Here is a 22,939-nt window from a genome sequence, read left to right as displayed (position 1 = left end):
GGCGTGACGGGCGTGTGGTGTGTGCCTGCCCAGGGGCTGCGCCGGGCTGTGTTTGTTGTTGCGAGTTCCGTCGATTCTCTCCCGAGGGCTGTGCCCGGTGTCCAGAATTTACAGCCAGTAATGTTGGAAGAGGATTGGGGGCAGGATTCCAAATAGGGATAAGGCATACGTGGCAAGGATATGTGCACCGCCACATTCAGGACATGAGGATTTGCAAAGGATTTCGTGGAAGACAACGTTGGGTTCGACCTTAATTTAACATATTTATTGAGCACCTGCTTGTGGTAGGCTCTGATCGAGGCCTCTCCTGACGGCTTTCCCCATTCCCTCACTCCCTCTGCCAAAAAAGTAAACGAGATTCTGCTAGGTTCCCTCGAACACCCTGCCTTTGCGACATTACTTTGAAAAAACGTCAACTTCCAACGCCAGTGACATCGTGACCTCCATTAAGGCAGGGACCCTGTCGTAACCTTGTGTTAACAGAATGCAACTGTCTGGCACATAGTAGGAGCTAAATAAATCATTGTTAAAGTTTAAATAGTTAAAGATGGCCCTAACTACTCAGATGTACACATCGATGAGTACATGTAAAGCTGGAGAAATCGGAATAGGATCAGTGGATCGTACCAGCGTCTATTTTCTGTTGTGTTATTGTACTCAAGTTTTTCAAGATGTTACCATTGGGGGAAACTGGGCAAAGGGTACATGGGATCTTTTTATTATTTCTTACAACTGACTATGAATCTACAATTATCTCAAAATTGTAATTAAGAAAAGAATGACTTTAATGCCAAGATAAAAAAAAATAATATGGTTCCTTGCTTGGAAGAGTTTGGTCTAGTCAGGGAGTGAAATGCATAAACGATAATGACTTACCAAAGCGATGTTGAGAGATTCGAAGTTCTGTGTGCCTGTGAAGGAGGTGAGGATAGATGAGTGAAAAATTCTGTCACGGCCTGGGCTGGATTAGAGACAGCTTCATCAAAGGGGTCACATTTGAGCAGAGGGTGAGTAGGAATGGTGCCCAAGAGACCTAAGTAGGGAAGGAGGTAAGCAAAGGCCAGAGGTGTGTAAGTTCACAAAGTGTGTAAGGAGCAGCAACCTCATGTGCTGGCTTCCATAACTTATATGTTATATATATATTTTTTAAAGATTTTATTTATTCATTTGACAGAGAGAGAGAGACACAGTGAGAGAGGGAACACAAGCAGGGGGAGTGGGAGAGGGAGAAGCAGGCTCCCTGCTGAGCAGGGAGCCCCACGTGGGGCTCGATCCCAGGACCCTGGGATCATGACCTGAGCCAAAGGCAGACACTTAATGACTGAACCACCCAGGCGCCCCCATAACTTACATGTTATTAAGATGGGCACATAGGTGAGTTGAACACATTGCTGAAGTGACCAGCAGTTAATTGGAAAATCCTCCTGCAAAGAGGAAATCTATAGGTTTAATTCAATTCCAGTCAAGATCCCAGCAGAATTTTTTTTTGATAATTGACAAGCTGATTCTAAGATCTACGTGGAAATGCAAAGTACCTAGAAGAGCCAAAACAATTTTGAAGAAGAAATACAAAAGAGAAGTTATGCTGTGCTGTCAAGACTTATTTTAAAGCTGTAGTAATGGTATTAGCATGAAGATCGATATGCAGATCAATGCAACAGAATAGAGAGTTCATAAATAGATCCACACATATATGATCAATTAATGTTCAACGAAGTTGCCAAAGAAATTCGGTGCAGAAAAGATAATCTTTTCAACAAATGGTACTGGCACAATTGGATAGCCATATGCCAAAATAAAACAGAAAATAACCTTACCTCACACTATATACAAAAATCAACTCAGTAGATTTAAATGTAAAACATCAAAATTAGAAAATTAGGGAAAAAATAGTTGAAAATAACAAGGTACAAAAAGCATGAAAAAGAAAAAATAAATTTGGCATCAAGATTAAAAGGTTTTGGGGGCACCTGGGTAGCTCAGTCAGTTAAGTGTCTGACTTCTGCCCAGGTCATGATCCCAGGGTCCTGGGATCCAGCCGGGCATCAGGCTCCCTGCTTGGCGGGGAGCCTGCTTCTCCCTCTTCCTCTGCCTCTCCCCCCCCCCCACCATGTTCTCTCTCACTCTGCTCTGTCTCTCTCAAATAAATTTAAAAAAAAACAAAAATAATATTTGTTTAAAAAAATAAAAAATTAAAAAAATAAAATTCTAGAAAATACATACTTAATCTATGGTGCCCCAAAGCAAAACAGTTGCTCCTAGGAAAATGGAAGTAGGGCAGGGAGGGATAGAATACAAAGAAGTACAAGAGGATTTTTAGGGGTCAGGGGTGAAGGATATATGCATTATCTTGATTGTGGTAATGTTTTCACCATGTATACCCGTGTTAAAACTCATCAAATTGTACAACAATTAAGTATCAGTAAAGCTGTTTAAAAAAAAAAAAAACAGTTAAGGGACACCTGCGTAGCTCAGTAGGTTAAGCGTCCGACTTGATTTCAGCTCAGGTCGAGATCTCCGGTCTTGAGATCAAGCCTTATGTAGGCTCTGCCCTCAGCAGGGAATCTGCTTGAGAGGAAATCTGCTTGAGATTCTCTGTCTCCCTCTACCTCTCCACCTTCTTGCGTTCTCTCGCGCTCTCTCTCTCTCTCTCAAAAATAAATAAAATCTTTATTTAAAAAAGCACAGTTGGGGGTGCCTGGGTGGCTCAATCAGTTAAGCATCTGCCTTCGGCTTGGGTCATGATCCCAGGGTCCTGGGATCCAGCCCCATGTCAGGCTCCCTGCTCAGCGGGGTGTCTGCTTCTCCCTCCCCTCTGCTGTTCCCCTGCTTGTGCTCTCCTGCTCTCTCTCTCTGTCAAATAAATAAGTAAATAAAAAATAAATAAGCTCAGTTAGATAGCAATAATATTGTGTGCTTTTTGACAGATTACAAAGCACTTTGTGATCTTGACAGTATCCTAATGATGGATGGAACCAGGCACTATTTGCCTGGTTTCATAAATGAAACAATGAGGCTGAGAGAAGTGACAGGGCTTGCCTGAAGCCACATCACCAGGAAATAGGTAGGCCGGGCTGGGGCCCATGCCTAGGTTGAATCGGTTAGAGTAAAAAGCACTGGAATTTGTTCCCAACCTGTCCCAGCCACTTACTAGCTGAACTGCTTATGTTACCTCTTTCTGTTTTTCTTTATATTTCCTTCTATTGTGAAGTATGCAAAAACATATATGAAATATATATATATACAGTTTATTAAATGATTACACAATGAACACCCATGCAATCATCTCACAGGTAAGTCAAAAAACATTGCCAACTGGGTGCTCCCTGTGAGACTCCTCCCCAGTCACAATCTCATCCCTGCACTACCCCCCTCCCCACATAACCACCACCTTCCTGGTTACTGCCCTGGTCTGAACGAACCCTCATTGGCTCCCTCCAGGATTACTGTAATATCCTTCTAATTCTCTTTGATCTATCCTTGCCTCCTTCCTTCTCAGCACAGCAGTTAGAGCATTCCTTTTAAGGGGCACCTGCCTGGCTCAGGGGGTAGAGTATGTGACTCTTAATCTCGGGGTCATGAATCTAAGCCCCGTGTTGGGTGTAGAGCTTACTTAAAAAAAAGGGGGTGTCAAAAAAATAAAGTTGCCCTATTAAAAAAAGAACATTCCTCTTATTATTATTATTTTTTAAAGATTTTATTTATTTGACAGAGACACAGCGAGAGAGGGAACACAAGCAGGGGGAGTGGGAGAGGGAGAAGCAGGCTTCCTGCAGAGCAGGGAGCCCGATGCGGGGCTCGATCCCAGGACCCCAGGATCATGACCTGAGCTGAAGGCAGACGCCCAACGACTGAGCCACCCAGGCACCCCTTCCTTTTAAAATACAAGTCAGATCCTGTCATTTTGTGTTCAAAACCCTACTGTGGTCCCTCATTTCACACAGAATAAAAGCTACTCTCCCCATCACTCCCTGTGCTCTGGCCACCTGGCCTCTTAACTGTTCCTTGAACAGGAAAATAGCAGACATGCTCCTTGTAAGGCCTTTACTCTGGGTGTTCTCTCAGCCCCAAATGGCCTGGAATTGATCTGGAATACTCCCTCCTGGCTACTTAACTGACCCTCTCCCCTCCTTCCTGTATTCAGATTTCTCCTCCGCAGTGAGGCTTTCCCCAACCACCCTATTTAAACTGCAGCCTCTTTGCCCTTGTTTATTGCTGTTTCCCCTGATAAAATGTGAGGTAGGCAAGGCTGAGCATCTTTGCTTATTTCATTCATTGTTGCTCCAGTGCCTAGAATAGTACCTGGTACAATTGCAGGTGTTCAGCAAGTATGGATTGAATGAAAGAACTAGAGTCCAGGTTTTTTGTGATAATCATTTCCTTGCTTTTCTTGGTAGTTTTCCCACCTATGTATCCATTCTAAATAATAGAATTTAGGTTTGTTTGTTTTAACTCTATGTAAATTGAATCATACTATATATGTACTTTTCATGGTCCATTTTCTTTTGCTCAACATTATGTTTTTGAGATTCATTCATGTTGTTGTGTGTGACTGCAATTCATTCATTTTCCCCTGCTGTCAAGTTTTTCCTTGTGTGAATGATATCACAACCCATCCAACCATTCAATCTTTGAAGGAAGTCTGGGCTCTGTCCAATTTTTGGACAATCTCACATGCATCTCCGGGCACATGTATGTATGAGATTCTCCTGGGTATATCTAGGAGTGGGGCTGCATGGTCTTCGTGTATGTCTTCAGTTTTATGAGATAATGTTAGATGGTTTCCAAAGTGACAGATCCATCTGCCCTCCTGCATCTGCCCATCTGTAGTCTGGTCACCCCTTTGGACCTCCATGTCCCCCGTATTTCCTTCATAAAATAAGAGGATTGGACTAAGGGATTTCTGAGGTCTCTTTTGAGTCTGATGTTCTGTGATTCTGTGATCAAGGAGGCCTAAATAAGCAGCACCACATCCTTGAGGTAGCACCTAAGTTCTCAGGGAGAGAGGCAAGTGCAATCCACGCATGGGAAGAGGCCTTCAACCCCCCTCAGGTGAGGCACAGTCCTAAACTCTAGACTGGTGTCAAGGTAGAGACTCTGGCCCTCTGGCAATTCTTATTTGTATTCCACAACTTCTGCTTCTGCCTGCCCTTGCGAGAATTTCCAAACACAGAACATGGCAAAGAGAGACAAGAGGCATAAATAATGAATTCGTTCAGAGATGAAGTTAACCATGTCAAGTCAAAGTCAAGGGTAAGTGATGTGTGTGTGTGGGAGGAGCTGTGCAGGCTTTGTCTTAGGACAGGAAATGGCGTACTGTCTTCCTAGGGGAAGGCATCCTGAAAGCAGAAAAGAGAGAACTTCCCAGGAACACACCTGGTGAGGATGAGGTAGTAGCAATTTTTAAGACAGGGTGAGGGCAGAGCTGGGGGCAGACTCTGGGAAGAGGCCAGACAGGAGCTGCTTGGTCTGGCTGGAGAACGTTTCCTGCGCCCAGAAGCTGGCTCTGGCCACACCTCCCTGGGGACCTTCCCCAAGACACCACGGGCTGTTGGCCCTTGGCTCCAGTTGGAGACTGGTCAGTGCTGGGCAAAAAGTGAAAGTTGCAAGGGTGAGAACCTCCCTGGTTCTTCACAGGGCAGGTCAGGATGGGCCTCTGGTGTAAGCCCCTGTCTCTGGTTGTTGCCAGGAGACCGGTGGGCTTAGAACTGCATACTCAGGTAGACCCTTGTCCTGTCTGCATCTCCGCTTCCTCTTCCATCCTTCCATAATTTCTTTCCTTCATTCACGTCTTCATTCCAGCATGCCTAACATGTGCCTAGTCCCATGCTAGGCATTGGGGATGTCAAAAGGAACAAGGCACAGTCCTGGGTCTTGAGGAGCTTCCAGCCAAGTAGGGGAGACTCACTGGATATGATTTTCTTTCCCTCCCCCTCACCTACTAGGTGGTAGTGGATAGGGCAGCAGAAGGTCAGGTGCTCATCTGCAAAACGATTGACTCAAGAGGTTGCTGTGAGGAGTCTGCATTAGCACCCATACCTTTCACATAGTAGGTGTTCGATGAATATTAACTAAAGTGGATTAAAATCTATGAGGGAGTCACTGAGTAGGCTAATGCCACTGTGGTAGAATGCCTGTAGCCTGGGCACAGAGATAGTGCCTATATCCTCCTGTATCCAGTCACATGGATTTGTCTTCCAGCCCAATCTAGAAGAGGAGGGAGGTGATTCAAATGGCAAACACAAAGTAGTTTAGAGCTTTTAAGTCAGAAAGGTAAGAAAACGGGGCCCAGATTGATCATTTCGGAGCAGAAGAGCTTCTGTGGGAGTATGGTAGAGTAATGAAAGAGTTTTTTTCTGGCAGGGTTGAGAGCTGTGGGGAAAGACCTAGGATGGAACCACACAGAGAACTGAAAAATCCCAGTGCTTGGCTGGCTCTTGGACTCTGTGGCCAGCACCTCTCCTCCCTCACTCTCTGGACAGCTCCTTTCTTGTTGCCCCCACTCAGGACTAGTTACATTTGGGCCCCGCAACACCTATATAGGGGGACTCAATCTCTCAGCAAATATTTATTGAGTGTTTATTATGTACCAGGCCCTATTCAAAGTGCTGAAAGCACAGCAGTGAAGAAAACAAAGAGCCTCATCTTCATGTACATATGCACGTATAGCTGACTGATAAATTGTTAGAACTGGAATTGCTGGGGCAAAAGCATGTGCATTGAAAATTTTTATTGATATTGCCAAATTGATGAACACTTTGTTACAGTTTATGTTCAACCTGGATGAGGCTTTCTGGATGAGTGTATCTTTCCAACCAGAGGGATAATTGCTGCACAAGTAATTCCTCCTGACTACAATCTTCCTGCTAGCTTCTGAACATCTGGAGTTGCTGTCTCCCCAAGGCCAGAAAAGGAGTACTTTTTTTTTTTGAGTACCTCTTCATAGGAGAGGTTTTCTTTATCTACTGAGAGATGACCCTTTGAAATTTGTGCTTTTGGGGGAAATTCTTGATAGGGTTGGAGCTCAATCCATATAGGAGTAGAAGACTCTCAAGGACCAACAGCAGAGAGGAGGTGAAGAGTTGTTCTTTCAAAAGGATGATTGGGAGGAAAGGGACCATAAAGTGACATCATCAGGGATCATTTGGTTCAGGCATGGGCAGCAACTTTAGCTGCCTCACTCCTGATTACAGCTGGACTGGGGGAAGTAGGGCTTCCTGAAGTTTTTGTCCAAAAGAATGTCACAACATTGTTTTTTTTTTAAAGATTTTATTTATTTGAGAGAGAGAGAGAACACGAGAGATAGAAAGCACGAGAGGGAAGAGGGTCAGAGGGAGAAGCAGACTCCCTGCTGAGCAGGAAGCCCAATGTGGGACTCGATCCCGGGACTCCAGGATCATGACCTGAGCCGAAGGCAGTTGCTTAACCAACTGAGCCACCCAGGCGCCCTGTCGCAACATTGTTGCAGTGTCCGTATGACCCGGGCGCTTGGCGGGGGCACGGGCATGGTGATTCTCTGCATACTGGGCTGACCCTTTCACCTGATCTGGTCAGTGCTCCATTGGTTCTTCTTCCTGGAGCTAAGTAGCTGTTAGCATCAAAGAGCTGCTCAGGAGACCGACAGGACTGAGGTGAAAACTCCAGAATGTCGCAGCAGTAAATATGTGTCTTGGTTTCCAGGATTGCCTGATTTCGAATATTCTGCCCCACTGGTTCACTGGCACCTGTCAGACCGGGGTGTTCAGTTTTTGGTTTGGAAAATAGCCCGTCTCACAGGTAGTGGAGAAAGGGAAGGCAACAGTTCATTCATTCCAGTAGGGAAGCTTGGGATGGGGGTGGGGGGTAGGGGGAAGCAGGAGACCTGCAGAGATGGCCCCAGCCCTGTGCTAGAATCTCCCGTTGAATTCTCAGCTCCGCCAGGTGAGGTGAGTGGGACGCAAATTGGTGTGACTGGCACCCACCTAGCCCCACCCACTCACTCCATCCGCCCTATCCCACGTCGGGAGGTCTGATCTGATTTCTCAATCTTGCCCTACCGGTTCAATCGAGAGGGCCCACGTGCAAATACAAAAGCAGTCTGCCACCGCTACGTGAAAAGCCGGTCTAAGCAACTGGATTCAGTGTGGCCGATTTTAGGTAGCTGGGATACGGACGTTAAGGGGAAAGAAGACGGAGACTCCAGGTCCCCAAAACTGTGCTACAGCCTGTTCCGCCAACCCCACCCGGCCAACGCCACCTTCCGAGCTGCCGTCGGCCCAGCCCCTATGTGATCAGGCCACGGCCCCCCGCCTCGTACGTTCTCCTCCCAGCGTAGCCCCGCCCATCTCCCCACACCGAGGCCCCGCCCCCGGCCCCGCCCCAGGCCGGCGGGTTCCGGAGAGGCGGTGCCTGCCAGGCGTCTGGACGGACTCTCCAGGTGGACTACAAGTCCCAGCAGCCCTTGAGGCCCGCCTTCGGGGGCGGAACTATACCGCGCAGCGAATTGGGAAAGCCCTGGCGCTCAGGTTAGGAAACGCGTGTGACCAATCGCGGGGCCGCTCGCGCCGTGTGCCGATAGGGGCGGAGGGAAGCTCGCGGGGTCCAGGACAAAAGCCGGATTCCGGGCGGCTGCTGGAGGCTGGAGCGCTTCGGGCTTTGGGCGGTGAGGCGGGGCCCGCGGAGGGAGCGCCGCGCACGGGCTTTCGCAGAGAGGTTAGTAGCGGGCAGCTGCTTTCGCGGGAGGGACCCCACTGCTCCAGAAGCTTCCTGCTTCCCTCCCCCAACCCGGAACAGCCTTTCCCGACGCCTGCTTGGTGCTCACGTGCCCTCCCTGCACCTCCTTAGAAGTTTTGGGGGTCTTCGCTTTAGGTTAGCCTTCGCTCGGAACCCGGCCGGTGGCCGCGTGTCGACCACCCCACCCCCACTCTCCCGCATTCCAGTTTCTGGTAGTTTGCACGGGGTGTGCCGTCGTCCTGGCTTCTCTTCCCTCCGCAAAACTGCATTTGCACCATCCAGGCGCCCCTCACCCCGACCGGGGCCAGTCCTCGAGCCTCTTCGGGCTTTAGCGGGCTCCTTCTTGTCCCCATCCGGGTCTCCCCACCGGATGCGGGGGACGGGAAGTAGAAAGAGTGGTGGCCACTCGCCTCACTCCTACCCGGGCTCAGGCCCTTCCTCTATTTTTTGTGGCGAGTCGACTTGAGTCCCGCGCCGAGAAAGTGGAGGGAGCGAGGGGGGCGCGCAGCCTTGGTGGGCCACGCGGGGCCGGGCTGCTCCAGGGTGCCCGAGGCCTGGCCTCGCCGCGAGGACCTGCCTGTGGGGCAGCGGCGCAGGAAGGACCCTCCTCGCTCTGGAGGTGCCGTCGGGCCCAGCGTCTAAGCGACAGATGGCCGGGGTGCCAGTCTCCCTCCCCACCTCTGGCGCTGACGCGGAACCTGGCCAAGGCTGGATCCTGAAGGAGCCGGAGGATGCTGTCGCCGCCCTCCTGTAGGGCCTGGCAGAGAGCCAGACCCAGCGCCGGCCTACCTCTCCAACCTTGGCAAATACTGTGCAATACCGAGGACTTCTGCCATTGGGTGGGGGGAGTTCCCTGGGGTCTGCCTGGCCGGAGGATTTGGGAGGGCGGGGAGGAGCAGTGCATGGCACAGTTTGGCCGGCCAGCCCACTCCTTCCGCCCTTTAACTTTGCTCTTTCAGCCAGTGCAGGTTCTTGGAGATCCGAAATACTGGGTGAGGAAGAGCTGGTAGACCCCAGCTGCCCAGGGCGGGTAATTTTCACCTCTGAGAGAACTTCAACAGCTTGGGCCAGAGTGACAGGAAGAGCCCTTGGACATGGGGCAGCTGGTGCCTCCACCCCCATTCTGACACTATGCTTGCTGCAGTAGGGGACCCACATAGAATTCTGCCTCTCCCCTTTACTCTGGGAATTGCTTGTCCTCTCAAAAACAAAAACCACACCAGTCCTATGGAAACTAACCTAAAATTGGGTGCTCTTTGTCTTTCTCAGAGAGAGACTCTAAGAAGCATCCCTAGTGGTTCCTCTGCACTGGCTGCGTCCCAGGGGTACATTCCTGGGGAACAGGCTCCTTCATTCAGCCTTGCTGTGGATGAACTCAATCCTGGGTCACTTACCTGTCTGCAGAAAAGACCCCATTCAGCTCATAAAGTCCTTCCCTTGGGGAGATAGAGTAAGAGAGAGTGTGTGTGGTCTAGTTCCTTGGCATGATTACCCCCAAATGATTTATATTTTACTTGTTATTAGGTGACAGTTCCTGGGGCCCCAGAGCAGACCCCTGGGATCTTAGCTCTGTCCTAAAACCACCTATCATCAGTTTGACAGCACATTCAGTTCCTGGGGAGGCAGCCAAAGACTTCGGTGGGGTGGATCCCCAAACCCAGATTGGTACATACTTTTTTTTTTTTTTTTGACACTTTAAGTCCCAGTGTCACTAGAGCAGGTGGTCTGTGGTCATAATCATAAGGACCTTGAAATGATATGCACAATCAGGTAGGGGCACATTTTTCTGGGCTTCAGGTGCTCAGGAATCTGAGACCTTAAATAGGTTAAGAGCCGCTGCCTTAGACTTCTGTGACCCCTCTGAATGATTACATTTTCGAGTTTTCTCCACTTCGGCTACTCCCTGAGTTTGTGAGCCTTACGCTGCATTGGTGAATATGTGGAGGCCAGATTCTTTCCCCACTCTTATTCTATCATATAAATCCTGTCTTGGCCTTGAAAGGGCCTACCCCATCTAAGCTAAAGTGCTCTGGTGGCATATCTGTTGTTTTGGTAAGCTGGCAAATCTGTTCTATCCTGTATCATCCCCATGTGGGATCTCCCTGCCCCTCCCCCGTGGAAATGAACTCTTGTGTTTGAGATTTGATCTGGGGCTCAAGAAAGTTATGATTTTTCAGCACAGAACATCCCTTTTCTCAGCCTTATCCTTTGTCTGCTTTGGGAGGTGCCAGGTCCTGGGGGGTTGCTCTGGTAGTGTCTGTTGGACTGTTCTCTGCTGGGGAGGCTTAGCTGAAGGGCTCCTTCCTCCTGGAGTTTGTGATTCCGGGTGCTTGATGTGTCTGAACTGCTGAGGGTGGTCAGCAGCTGCCGCCTCCTTACCCTGCTCGATCTACCCTGGGTTGCACTCTGTTTGGGAGGGGGGTGGGGGCTGATGTACCCATCTGATTTCAGGGCCAGTTTTTCTGGTCTGAAGTCAAGAAGGTTGGGAAATGGAGCTGGAGTGGGTGGGGGGTGGAGGACTGTGGGACACTGGGGCTGGTTGAGGCATCGCCTTTGGAAACTCATGTTGAGTTGGAGCCGGAAGTCATCCCAGGGGAAGACCAGAAGAGGGAACATTTCTTTTGAGCCCCTTCCCAGCTACCCCACTTTGGGCCAGACACCAGGCTGAAAGCACCCATTGTGCTGAGCTGGAGACTAGCTGGGAGGCTGAGGGGGCCAGCCAAGCCAGGGTTGGAACCTGAAGCCCCAGCCTGGCCAGTTGGGAGAGAGGTGGAGTGTGGCCTCTGGAACTTTGGCCTTCCCCGAGCTGGGGATGGAGACCAACCTTCCTGGATGTATAACTGAGCCAAGCCTCTAACTCAGCCCTCCTTTATTTGAACTTGACTTTTCTTCTTCAGCAAATTCAGCAACTTCAGTTCTGGATCTTTGTAGGAGAGATTGGAGTGACTTTTCCTGATCTGGCCAAACTCTTAGCATGAATGACGGTTTCCTTTCCCTCCCCTTGCCCCTGTTCCTCTCCCCAACTTGCTCCTCTCACTACCCATGAGAGAATGGGTGTTTCAGGGCATAGCAGTTGAGGGAGAAGGAGATAAAGAAATTGTTATCACAGACCCTTCTGTGAGGTGAAGGGGGACACGGCCTTGTCCTTGGAGAGAAACTCTCAGGCTGAGGTGTGGGGTTTTCTGTGGACCAGGAGTAAAGGATTTGGGTTCAAGTCCTGGGTCCCCTGCTTATTAGTTTGACTTTTTGGGCAAGTTACCTTAATTCCTCTGAGCTTTTATTCCTCATCTAAGAAATAGGTATATTTCAGTGTACCTCACAGGGTTCATAGAAGATGAGCGTCTCCATACATGTGACAGAGGATGACTTTTGTTCCCTCCCCCAGCTCTGCCTCAGAAGTGACCGGTACGGGGCGGTCCCCAGAGACACCTCAGTTTTGCTCTAAATTAGCAGCTGGGTGACTCAGTGGGGTGGATGGGATGCACTGAAGGTCACCATTCCCCTGCCCTGTGTCTGCTCTGAACTCAGGGGTGGGAGTCTAGTGTCCTGGGAGAAATGAACTCTGAGATGACGCTTCCTCTTGGCTCCTCAGGGGCATGATCCTGCCTGAGGTTAAGTAAACTCACCCGCCTGGCCCTCAGCCTGGTGGTGAGAGTGTAAGTGTATGAAGTGGGTGAGTCTGGGTGTGGGGGAGATGAAACCTGTGGGGGGAGTAAAGGTAGCCTTGCACAATTCCGGCTAGGTGCCCCGTAGGTCACAGAACCAAAGGGTGTGTTTCAGTGTCTGTGTGGGACCTCGGGTGGGACCAGTGCTCGGGTTTGGGTCACACCACTGGTATTTCTGTCTCCCCGTCCAGCTGCCTTTTGCTCCAAGACTAATATGAGCTGGTTTGCTGAGAAGAAGTAGAGACAGGGTTGAGGCCAAGAGTCCCAGGGAAAATGCCACCTTTGTTTTTTTCCACCATCTTCTCTCTCCCATCATTTCCTGATCCTTGAGCTCTCCCTTCCATCCCTCCCGCTGGGCCAGTCCTCTTTCCCTCTCTTGAGGAGCACTGAGATCTGGTTTTATTGTCTGGGGGCAGCTGGAAACGGGTCTCTTTCCCCTGCCCCTTCCCACCAGCTCCTGTTCCCCCAACAGGTAGAGCAGGTTCTTCTGCAGCCATGTCGGCCAAGGCAATTTCGGAGCAGACAGGCAAAGAACTCCTCTACAAGTACATCTGTACCACCTCGGCCATCCAGAACCGGTTCAAGTATGCCCGGGTCACCCCTGACACAGACTGGGCCCGCCTGCTGCAGGACCACCCTTGGCTGCTCAGCCAGGTGAGCCCGCCCTCCCCGGGCCCTGCTTCCAGGCTCAGGATCAGAGGAGAAAGGATTGGTTTGGTGGAGACGCCACAACGGGTCACATGATGGCAGACTGCCCACATCCCTGGGCAGCATGCAGCGGGCTGAGCGGGGTTTCATGTCCTGCTGTGGGCCCCACATGTTGAGGTGCCCTGGCAGGGGACAGCGTATGGGCTTGAAACTAGACAAATTGGAGTCCAGATCGAAGCTCTCTGTTGATTAACCATGTGGCCTGGAGCGAGCCACTTAACCTTTCTTGAGTTGTCAGGTTCCGCATCTGTCACATGGGTGGAACACTGGCCCTGAGAGCTGTAAGGATTAGCAGTAATGTTTGGAAGGCATTTAGTGTGCCACCTGGCACTTGGTTGATGCTCAGTAAAAGTAGGTGTGTGCCCTAATCCCCCCAGGTGGAGCATAGCAGGATTGTGTCAGGTCCGCGAGGAAGAGTGCCGTGGACTTTGTGTAGAGTGGCCTATAGCCTCGGGCGGCTAGCCTGGAGTCGAGGCTCCTCTGTCCGATTCCTTGCAGGGCCCCTGTGGGGAAGGGCAGGCTGCCCAGGCAGGGCCCGGAGAGCAGGACCAGGACCCGTGGCGGCTTCTGGGAGTGCACGTTCCCTCCGCCTGCCTCAGGAGGTGGTGCCTTTCCTGGCGGGCAGTGTGAACAGTGCCTCGGGGCTGCTTGCTGGGCTTACAGGCAGGATCAAGCACCGGGATGGGACTGACCAGATCTCTAAGGTCCTTTGTCACTCCAGGGCTCTGTCTCTCTGCTCCTCCTTTTGGAACCCAGGTGCTGGTCCATATTCTGAGGAGTTCATGGTTCAGTGAAGCTAAGATAGCACATAGGGAGGGTAGGGAATCATTCATTCAGCGGGTATTTGGTGAGCACCTACTCTGTGCCTGGCCCCGTCCTGGGCACAGATGGCTCTGGATTCGTGGTTGTCAAAAGAAAGGTGTAAACTGGGATAGGTGAGGGAGACTTCCAGGAGGTGACCCTGAAGAATGGCTGGGTGGATTAGAAGCCATGCAGGCTGTCCTGGGCTTTGGGTCCCGGGACTATAGCCTTTGACTCTTCTCTTTCTTTCCTTGTTCTAAGTACAAACCCTTCTCGTTCCAGAGCTTGGTGGTCAAGCCAGACCAGCTGATCAAACGGCGTGGAAAGCTAGGCCTCGTGGGAGTCAACCTCACTCTGGAAGGTGTTAAGTCCTGGCTGAAACCGCGGCTGGGACAGGAGGCCACGGTGAGTATAGGGGGACAGGTCGGGGTGGAGGCGCTGTGGTAACGGAAGCAGATGCAGTCACCTCCAGATCAGCAACCCTGTGGGTCACCCTGCACCCAGGCACACTGCAGCCTGGGGAAGGCGAGGGTCTTGCAGAGCTGACTTGAGTAACAGGGCCAGGCCTGGTGCTCATTCCCAGCTCGGCCATCAGAGAATGGCAAGATGGGCTGCAGAACTCACCCCAGTACAGTTCATGGCCAGGTGGAAATGGCCTGTTTCTTAAAGGCAAACATGGAGATGGGTCTCTGAGGCCCGTTCAGGGAACTCTGTTCCTTTCAGTTTCCAGCTTGTGACGTGTATGTCTAAGAGGGTGGTTAAGAAGAAGTTCAAGAGGGCGCCTGGGTGGCTCAGTTGGTTAAGCGACGGCCTTCGGCTCAGGTCATGATCCTGGAGTCCCGGGATCGAGTCCCGCATCAGGCTCCCTGCTCAGCGGGGAGTCTGCTTCTCCCTCTGGCCCTCCCCCCTCTCATGTGCTCGCTCTCTCTCTCATTCTCTCTCCTTTAAATAAATAAATAAATCTTAAAAAAAAGAAGTAGTTCAAGAAAGAAGGCACAGACTCGTTTAGGCAGAGTCATTATTGGGCCAAGAGCCTCAGATGAGACTGTTAATACTGAAGAGTAAATTCGGTTCTTGGCTTCTCCCAGCTTGGTGATTAATGGCAGCTCTGGAGATGAGAGCTAAAGTGAGATATGGTTTGGGAAGGCTAGGAGAGGCTCAGAGATAAAATTGCAGTTCTCCTTCTCGGTCCTAGAAGGGGCTGGGGAACAGGAGAGGAGGAGGGGCCTGAGGTGTCCCTGAGTGCGGGGAGGGTGTGCTGTCCCGTTTGGGGGACTGTGACCAGGGGGGAGCTGTTCTCTTCCTTGGCAGTCCCGGAAGTAGGATGATGATGGTGAAGGAGCCGTCTGCCTCTTCTACTGGGCTTTCTCAGATCGGCTCTTAGTGGTAATTCCTTAGTTTCTGGCTCTTGGAGTAAAGAGGGCTTCTAAAAGTCGCATGTGGACCTGGAGGCAGAGGGATCTCGACTGGCGTTTGTGCTTGCAGGCCTTTGGGAAGAGGACAGCAGGGTTGGGGGCTGAGTGGTACGCCCAGGGAGGTCCTCACGCGCCCTTCTCCTCGGCTGGCTGTTGGGAGGGGTGTGTCAGCCCCGGCAGGAGCGGCTCATTACCTCTGATGGATCACTGTCTGGTCCCTGACTCAGCAGTGACGCACGCAGGCGGGCGGGGGCTTTGGGACACTGGGATGAGAGCTGTCTCGCCCCAGCGGCCGCCAGGGACACACTCAAACTGATTAGCTCTGCAGGCCTGTTGTCCTCAGCCAGGAAAGTGTGCGTGAAGTTTTCCCCGTCAGGCCCTCCCTCCCTCCTCCGCCATGCGATCCCTGCTAATTCCCTGGGTCTGGACTTCCGTCCTTGGGCTGGGTCTCTCTGCTTGAGCTCTGAGATGGAGAGCCTTGATTTGTCTGGGCTCTGTAATTTGTGCAACTGATGGCAGGAGGGAGAGGACTCCTGATGCCTGTGCTTTGGGGGCCGGGGCAGCATTGTCAGCCCAGCTAGTCTGTCACCCTCCAGAGGAGGCAGAACAAGAACATGGGAGGTCAGTACACTTCCAAGTGCGGCCGGCATGAGGGCAGTGGACGGAAGAGGGGAATCTCATGGAGACTTCTTTTTTTTTTTTTTTTTTAAGATTTTATTTATTTATTTGAGAGAGAGAGAGAGAGAGAGAAACAGCATGAGAGGGGAGAAGGTCAGAGGGAGAAGCAGGCTCCCCGCTGAGCCGGGAGCCCGATGCGGGACTCGATCCCGGGACTCCGGGATCATGACCCGAGCCGAAGGCAGTCGCTCAACCAGCTGAGCCACCCAGGCGCCCCTCATGGAGACTTCTTTAGCTTAGGGGTCTGTGACCACATTGCCCTGGTTTCTGGAAAATCTGTCAGATGTTGTGGCAGTAGTACGTGGGCCCCACCTCCGATGGGATGGCCAATGGAGGGAGCAGAGGGCAATCCTCCTGCTCTGGGGAACAAGACTTGCTGTCCATCTAAACTTTAGCTTCCTTGATCTCCATAGGTGGGCAAGGCCAGAGGCTTCCTCAAGAACTTCCTAATCGAACCCTTCGTCCCCCACAGTCAGGTATGTGTGAGGTGGCTCCTGGCTGGGTCTTCTCCTTCCCTTTGTATCTGTCGACCCTAAAATGCTAAAGGAAGAAAGCAAGCTGCTGGAGAAAAGTCAAAGGGACCAGAGTCTCTGAAGCTGCACCGAGGGTCTGAGGGCTGCCATGGAGCAGGGAGGAATTGGGGCTGATAACAGAGGGGACTTCTCAGTGCTGGGATGAGAAAGACTTGAAGGCAGGCACCCTCCCCCAGGTCAGGTCACCGTGGCTGAGGCTGGACTGTCTGCTAGCTAGGCAGTGGTCTCTTTTCTCCTCTTGTCCACGAGGGGAAGATGGTGGACGGTCTCCCTGGGTGAGTGTTCTCTACTAGGGTTTTAGAAATGAGACCACAGGGGCTGGGCTCACCAGTTCAGTGCCCCTTACCCACGTGGTACTGTCTTCCCCTTTAAGGCGGAGGAGTTCTACGTCTGCATCTATGCTACCCGAGAAGGGGACTACGTCCTGTTCCACCATGAAGGTGGGGTGGATGTGGGCGACGTGGATGCCAAAGCCCAGAAACTGCTCGTTGGCGTGGACCAGAAACTGAATCCTGAGGACATCAAGAAACACCTGTTGGTCCATGCTCCTGGAGATAAGAAAGAGTTGAGTGAGAGGGAGAGCCAGCTGGTGGCAGTGGGGGAATGGCAAAAGCTGACAGCTCTGAGCACAGAGCAGGGAAAGCAAGGCAGTTTTCCCTGTGTGGACATCCACCCTGCCCCGCCCCAGCATCTGGGTGGGAGGGTAGGCACAGTCCTTTCCTGTCCCAAGGAGGGGCACTGGGGGTGGACAGGTGGCTGGCTCAGACTGAAATATGCGTTCTGCGTCCCTCACCTCGTTGCCCCTGTCTGTCTGGCGTCACCGCCTCCAGCTTCATGCCTGACAGCTCCTTTCCGCCTCAGTGGCTGAAGAGTGATGTCCAGGGAGCCCGGTTCACAGAGGAAAGCGAGGGGTTGGCGGGGCGGGGTGAGTGTTGGGAAGTGGAGCTGTTTGAGGCAGTGAGAGATTGCTGTGGGGAGGGGGTGTTTGGGGGCTGCTGCTGGGCCCACTCCCTGGCTCCCTGAGGATTGACCATCCCTCTCTCCCTCCCCCTCTAGGATCCTGGCCAGTTTTATCTCCGGCCTCTTCAATTTCTATGAGGATCTGTACTTCACCTACCTCGAGATCAACCCCCTTGGTAACTGACTGTGCTGGGGGTGGGGGTGGGGTCCCTGGGCAAGGGGCAGTTATAACAGGGTCCCCATGCCTGTGGTAACCCTGGCCTTGACCTTCAGAACACCAGACCCCGCATTCATAGAGGGCAGTCTAGACAGGTGAATGTTTGCAGAGGGATGTCTGGGCTCATGGAATGCAGTCTCCTGTTTCTGAGCTCTCAGAAGACAATGATTATTCCTCTTTTAAACCAACTCCAGCTTTCTTTGGTTTTAATTTGTTCTGTGATGGGGAAGTCCTGATTTTGACCTGAGTCTCTGCTTAGTGGCTTTTCCTGCCAGTGGGTTAAGCTGTGCTACCAGGGTCCAGGCTGCCTCTGCACTGATCTGACTACTCAGGCCCTTCTTTCCTCTCCGTGCTCTTGGAGCACCCCTTCGTCCCCCCCAGGGGTTGGTCAGTCATTGAGCCCCAAGGCTGGGAAGATATTGGTCCAAGCCTCTCAGGCTGTGAGGGAGGAGGGTGGTAGGAGCTGCCCTAGCCAGGGCTGCTCAGGGCAAAGTCCGATTCCAGGTTCCAGCTGGGGATGCAGCCCCTCTAATGAACTAGATGTGGTTCTGTGCTAACTTATTAGCTAAATGATCCTGGGGTAAAGGGAAGATGGATGTCTAGTAGGCTGCCAGTAAATGAATCCTGGCTGGGGGCGCAGTGCGTCCCGAGACTTCTCACTCCCCTAGACACTTAAGTCTTCCTTTAGCTGACTTATTAGCTAAATGATCCTGGGGTAAAGGGAAGATGGATGTCCAGTAGGCTGCCAGTAAATGAATCCTGGCTGGGGGCGCAGTGCGTCCCGAGACTTCTCACTCCCCTAGACACTTAAGTCTTCCTTTAGCTGACCTCAGAAAACCCACCTGGACACACCTGGGGGGGGGTCTTCTGACAGTAGTCAGTACCTTAACACTTTTTGTTTTAAGGGCAAGGCCGTGGAAGGGGTGAATGGTTAGATTGAAGGCATGGAATGTAGCATTTAAAAAAAAGTTTAGGGGCGCCTGGGTGGCTCAGTCGTTAAGCGTCTGCCTTCGGCTCAGGTCATGATCCCAGGGTCCTGGGATTGAGCCCCATATCGGGCTCCCTGCTCCACGGGAAGCCTGCTTCTCCCTCTCCTGCTCCCCCTGCTTGTGTTCCCTGTCTGGCTGTCTCTCTTTCTCTGTCAAAAATAAAATCTTAAAAAAGAAAAAAAGATAAAAAAAAGTTTAAAAATTGCCATGGTGAGATCATCCAGTAGCGGTGGCCAGCGAGGAGGCAAGGGCATGGTGGCGTGACACCAGGCCTTTCTTTGATGTGCAGAAAAGGCTGGGCCTTAACTTAGATCACTGGATGACAATCTAAAGTGCTGAGCAGCCTCACAAGATTCCAGGTCGATGCCATGCTTTTTGAAAAAGAATGGATAGAATGTGCGCCTGGAATCGGTGGTACGCGTTGCAGAGAAAGCGTGCAAGATAGAATTTGATGATTTTGTAGAACGTCTGCTTCGGCAGAAAACAATGGAACGTCTGAGTGACGTCAGGAGGCAGTGGGGTAAACTAATAAAGGAAGTACGCGCCTCCACCTCACCACTGGGGCAAGGAGGATCCTAGGCCCTGAGCAGAGCTGCTGCTGATGGCTGGAGGCTGATTTTCATGTTCTCTCTTCTCCACTGGAAAGTTCAGTTACTGAAAACCTCTTTGTGAAAGTATCTAAAAATAAAGGATCGCTCTATCCTGTTTAAAAAAAAAAATTGCCACAGCACAGGGGTACCTGGGTGGCTCAGTTGGTTAAGCGTCCAATTCCTGATTTCTGCTCAGGTCATGGGATGGGGGTCTCTGCGCTCAGCAGGCAATCTCCTTCTTTCCTTCTCTCTCTCCTTCTGCTCCTCCCCCAACTTGCATGGGCCCCTGCCAATAAATAAATAAGTATTTTTGAAAAGTTGTCATGGCAACTAAAACAGACTTTCCTGTCACATTACCTATAGGTCAGAGGTTGGGGGCAATCTTAAATAACTTATTTTTCTTTTCATGGGGTAAAAGTTGTGTGGAAGGGCCATCTGTTTTTTTGTGGAGCTGGGCAGTTAGCGTCTGAGTGGGACCCCCAGGGTGGGTGGTTGGTGTGTGGGGAAGCCTGTGGAGGGGTTTGGAAGTCGGCGAGCGCCTCTGCCTGGGGCCTGCATCTGATTGCCTCTGCTTTTCTCGAAGTTGTGACCAAAGATGGCGTCTATGTCCTTGACTTGGCGGCCAAGATAGATGCCACAGCCGACTACATCTGCAAAGTGAAGTGGGGTGATATAGAGTTCCCTCCTCCCTTCGGGCGTGAGGCTTACCCAGAGGTACGGCTGCTCTGGGGAGGAAATGGCGGGTGAGGGGGCCTGGGAGAGGGTGACTGATACAGAGGAGCACCCCCCCCCCCCCCGCCCCGTGGGCTGTGTATTTGGCAGGAAAGGAAGGTTGAGAACCATTTAATTTTCTTAAAACCCCAAAGGAGGTGGGGGTGGGAGTCAGCCAAGCCTCTGAATCCCGGCCAGAAATCCTTTCAGACTTCTCTCTCAATCAACCTCCCTGGGCTCTTAACTTGATTTGTTGATAATTCCGAGTGGCTCTTGCTAATCATGCCAGAGGAAGGTAATTCTCTTGGCCACTTGCTGAGAATTTTAATAGCTCTTTCCCACCCCATCCTCTTGAGAGGTCCTCACAGCAGGATCAGGCCTATGAGTCATAACCCAGGCCAGGGGAAGAGGCTGGGCAGGGAGAAGGGATGGGGCCTGCAGGTGGAGAGTCTTGTTATGAGCCAGGCAGGCAGACGTTGGGAGTAGGGGGCTGTGGCAGTAGAAGGGTGACCTAGTGAGGCTTAGGACTTGGGCAGAGGGCCAGGACTTGTGGTCGGAGACAAAGGAGTAGGGAAGTTTGTCCCCAGGCAGTAACTGTGGCCATGGGTGGTTTTGGTACTTGAGGACGTCATCATGCTTTGTCCCAGGCATGTAGGACCCGCCCACCTCCTCTCCCTGACCCTATTAAGGCTTGAGGACCTCTTCATGTATCTCCAGGGAAAGGAGCAGGGTCCTGGGAGCTGGGACCCAGTGAAGGGGGTACCTCCAGGACTCACCTGTTGCTGTCTGGTCCCTAGGAAGCTTACATTGCAGACCTGGATGCCAAAAGTGGGGCGAGCCTGAAGCTGACCTTGCTGAACCCCAAGGGGAGGATCTGGACCATGGTGGCCGGAGGTGGCGCCTCGGTCGTGTACAGGTGACGAAGGGGCTGCTGACGGGATGGCAGCCAGGTCTGCCTGGAGTCCATGCATGTGTGGTCTGGATCAGATTGCTTCACCTTGGAGTGGGGATGGGGATCTTCATTTCCTCCCCTGGGTGCAGAGCAGAGACTCTGGTGAACGCCTCTCCTCTACACCGTCTTCTGCAGCTTTCTTGTTTACTTCCGAATGAGGTTGCTTTTATTAGTTTTAATCTTTACAGTTAACGTTACATGCTTCATGCAGAGGTACAGTAAATACAGAGAAGAACCTAAAAGTAAACATTGCCTGGCTGTTTCCCGAACTTCCCTCCTTCCAGCTGTTTTAATGCCTGTGTAAGTCTTAATACTTCCACACTTTATAGGAATGTTGAACCCATATGCTATTCTCTTTGCAATAACTAGTGGTTTTTCCTCTTAAAGCATGGTAGGCATCTGCTCATTTCCAGGCGGTAATCTGCCGCGTTCCCTTCTATGCCTGGCTCGGCCCTCCTCTGGTGGCAACCATTTCACTTCTCTGTTGGGCAGCCTGGCAGGGAATCCAAGAATGCATGGTTTTTCTTTGTGTCTGGAAGTGCTCCTTGTTCCCTTTACTTACCAGTGTCAATCCAGAGCCCCACGATGGCCTGGGGCTAGCAGAGCTCACTGCCAGGGAGAGCCTGATGCAGTGCACTTAACCTTCTGGTGTGACTTTTGTGGACCCTGGAGGGTCTGAGGCCCAAGGGGTCGGTCCCGTAGGCTGATTACAGGGCTCTGGGGCATCTGCGTGTCCTCCTCGGCACCAAGCTGCCACCCTCTGCCACTCGAGTCAGAGCCAGCGTTGACTTCTGTGTCTCCCTGGCAGTGATACCATCTGTGACTTAGGGGGTGTCAACGAGCTGGCAAACTACGGGGAATACTCAGGCGCCCCCAGTGAGCAGCAGACCTATGACTACGCCAAGACGATCCTTTCCCTCATGACCCGGGAGAAGCACCCAGATGGTGAGACACACATGCTCCTTCCCCAGGACGGCCCCTTGTGCTGCAGTGGGAACAGCTTTGGGCGAGGAGGCACTGAGGTGGTGGTCCTAGTGCTTGGCAGGCTGGGGTTAGTCATCTAGCTTCTGGACTTCTCTTTCTCCAAGTATACAGTGAGCAGTGTGGCCTCTATCAGACGGGGGAGCTCCAGGGAGGCAAGGAAGTGATGTGTGCCTAGAGCCCTATGAGCAGGTGCAAGAGAGGAGGTAGCAGCGTGCTCTTACTGACTGCTGTAAGCTCAGATGTTAGTGGCCCACCTTTTTTTTTTTAGTTAGTTTTTTTTTTTAGTGGCCCACTTCTCCATTTACTAATCTGGGCTGTGGGATTCCCGGCTTCCCTTTACCACCTGTCCAGTGTTTGCGAATTACACATAGATCACCTTCCCTTAAGCCAGAAGAGATTCCCACCAGGGGTATCTGGAAACTAACCTGGGTTTCTGAGTGCCAACCAGGAACAATATAGAGGTTCAGTGGGTTTGGATTAACCACTGGCTCGAGGGCACAGGTGATGGAAAGCTGAGTTGGTTAAGACTGAATGGATGTCAGGGGAAGCCAGCCTGCTCCCTGCCCCCAGCCAGCCTCTGCACTGATACCTCCTAACGCTTGGGGAGAACTCCCTCAGTTAGATTTCTAGTAAGATGTTCAAGTCTCCCTCTCTAATAACCCTTCTACTCCAAACACAGGCAAGATCCTCATCATTGGAGGCAGCATTGCAAACTTCACCAATGTGGCTGCCACATTCAAGGTAATCAGCCACAGGGGACCGTGCAGTTTCTGGGGAATGTGGGCTTGGGGGAAGCCAGAAAGGGAGGTTTCCGTGAGCAAGGTTTGAGGCAGAAGCAGTTTCCCATGGCTTACCCAGGTCGGTAGGGGCTCTTGTCCCAGGGTCCCTTGTTGGGGATGCAGAAGACACTGGGATAGATGTGGGTCTTTTTTCTAAAAGGTCAGAATGAGGAAAATGGTCCAGTGATCTGGGGCTGTTGTTCATCCAGCCAGGGCCGGTCAGCCTGGGTCCCTGTGCACAGGTC

At 51.7% G+C, this 22,939-nt stretch overlaps 1 protein-coding gene and 1 pseudogene across 2 annotated transcripts in view; both read left to right on the top strand.

The window, feature by feature from the left end:
• The first annotated feature begins 8,535 nt into the window (after window positions 1-8,535).
• ACLY (ATP citrate lyase) overlaps window positions 8,536-22,939 on the top strand; it is a 42,571-nt gene continuing 28,167 nt past the window's right edge. For both annotated transcript variants that reach the window (XM_025861723.2, XM_025861721.2), the window contains exons 1-10: window positions 8,536-8,691; window positions 12,850-13,031; window positions 14,169-14,291; window positions 16,393-16,455; window positions 16,886-17,076; window positions 17,569-17,648; window positions 19,852-19,982; window positions 20,777-20,895; window positions 21,740-21,876; window positions 22,595-22,656. In XM_025861723.2, the coding sequence (XP_025717508.1) occupies window positions 12,873-13,031; window positions 14,169-14,291; window positions 16,393-16,455; window positions 16,886-17,076; window positions 17,569-17,648; window positions 19,852-19,982; window positions 20,777-20,895; window positions 21,740-21,876; window positions 22,595-22,656 (1,065 nt within the window). In that variant the 5' untranslated portion in view covers window positions 8,536-8,691; window positions 12,850-12,872. The remainder of the gene's footprint in view (window positions 8,692-12,849; window positions 13,032-14,168; window positions 14,292-16,392; window positions 16,456-16,885; window positions 17,077-17,568; window positions 17,649-19,851; window positions 19,983-20,776; window positions 20,896-21,739; window positions 21,877-22,594; window positions 22,657-22,939) is intronic.
• LOC112815775 (NADH dehydrogenase [ubiquinone] iron-sulfur protein 5 pseudogene) lies at window positions 18,634-19,464 on the top strand (annotated as a pseudogene).

This window comes from Callorhinus ursinus, unplaced genomic scaffold (assembly GCF_003265705.2).
Source record: "Callorhinus ursinus isolate GAN/ISIS: 27379988/994484 unplaced genomic scaffold, GSC_fseal_2.0 scaffold108, whole genome shotgun sequence".
Classification (NCBI taxonomy): domain Eukaryota; kingdom Metazoa; phylum Chordata; class Mammalia; order Carnivora; family Otariidae; genus Callorhinus; species Callorhinus ursinus.
The sequence above is the reverse complement of the archived record's forward strand: the minus strand, read 5'-3'. Positions and strand labels throughout refer to the sequence as shown.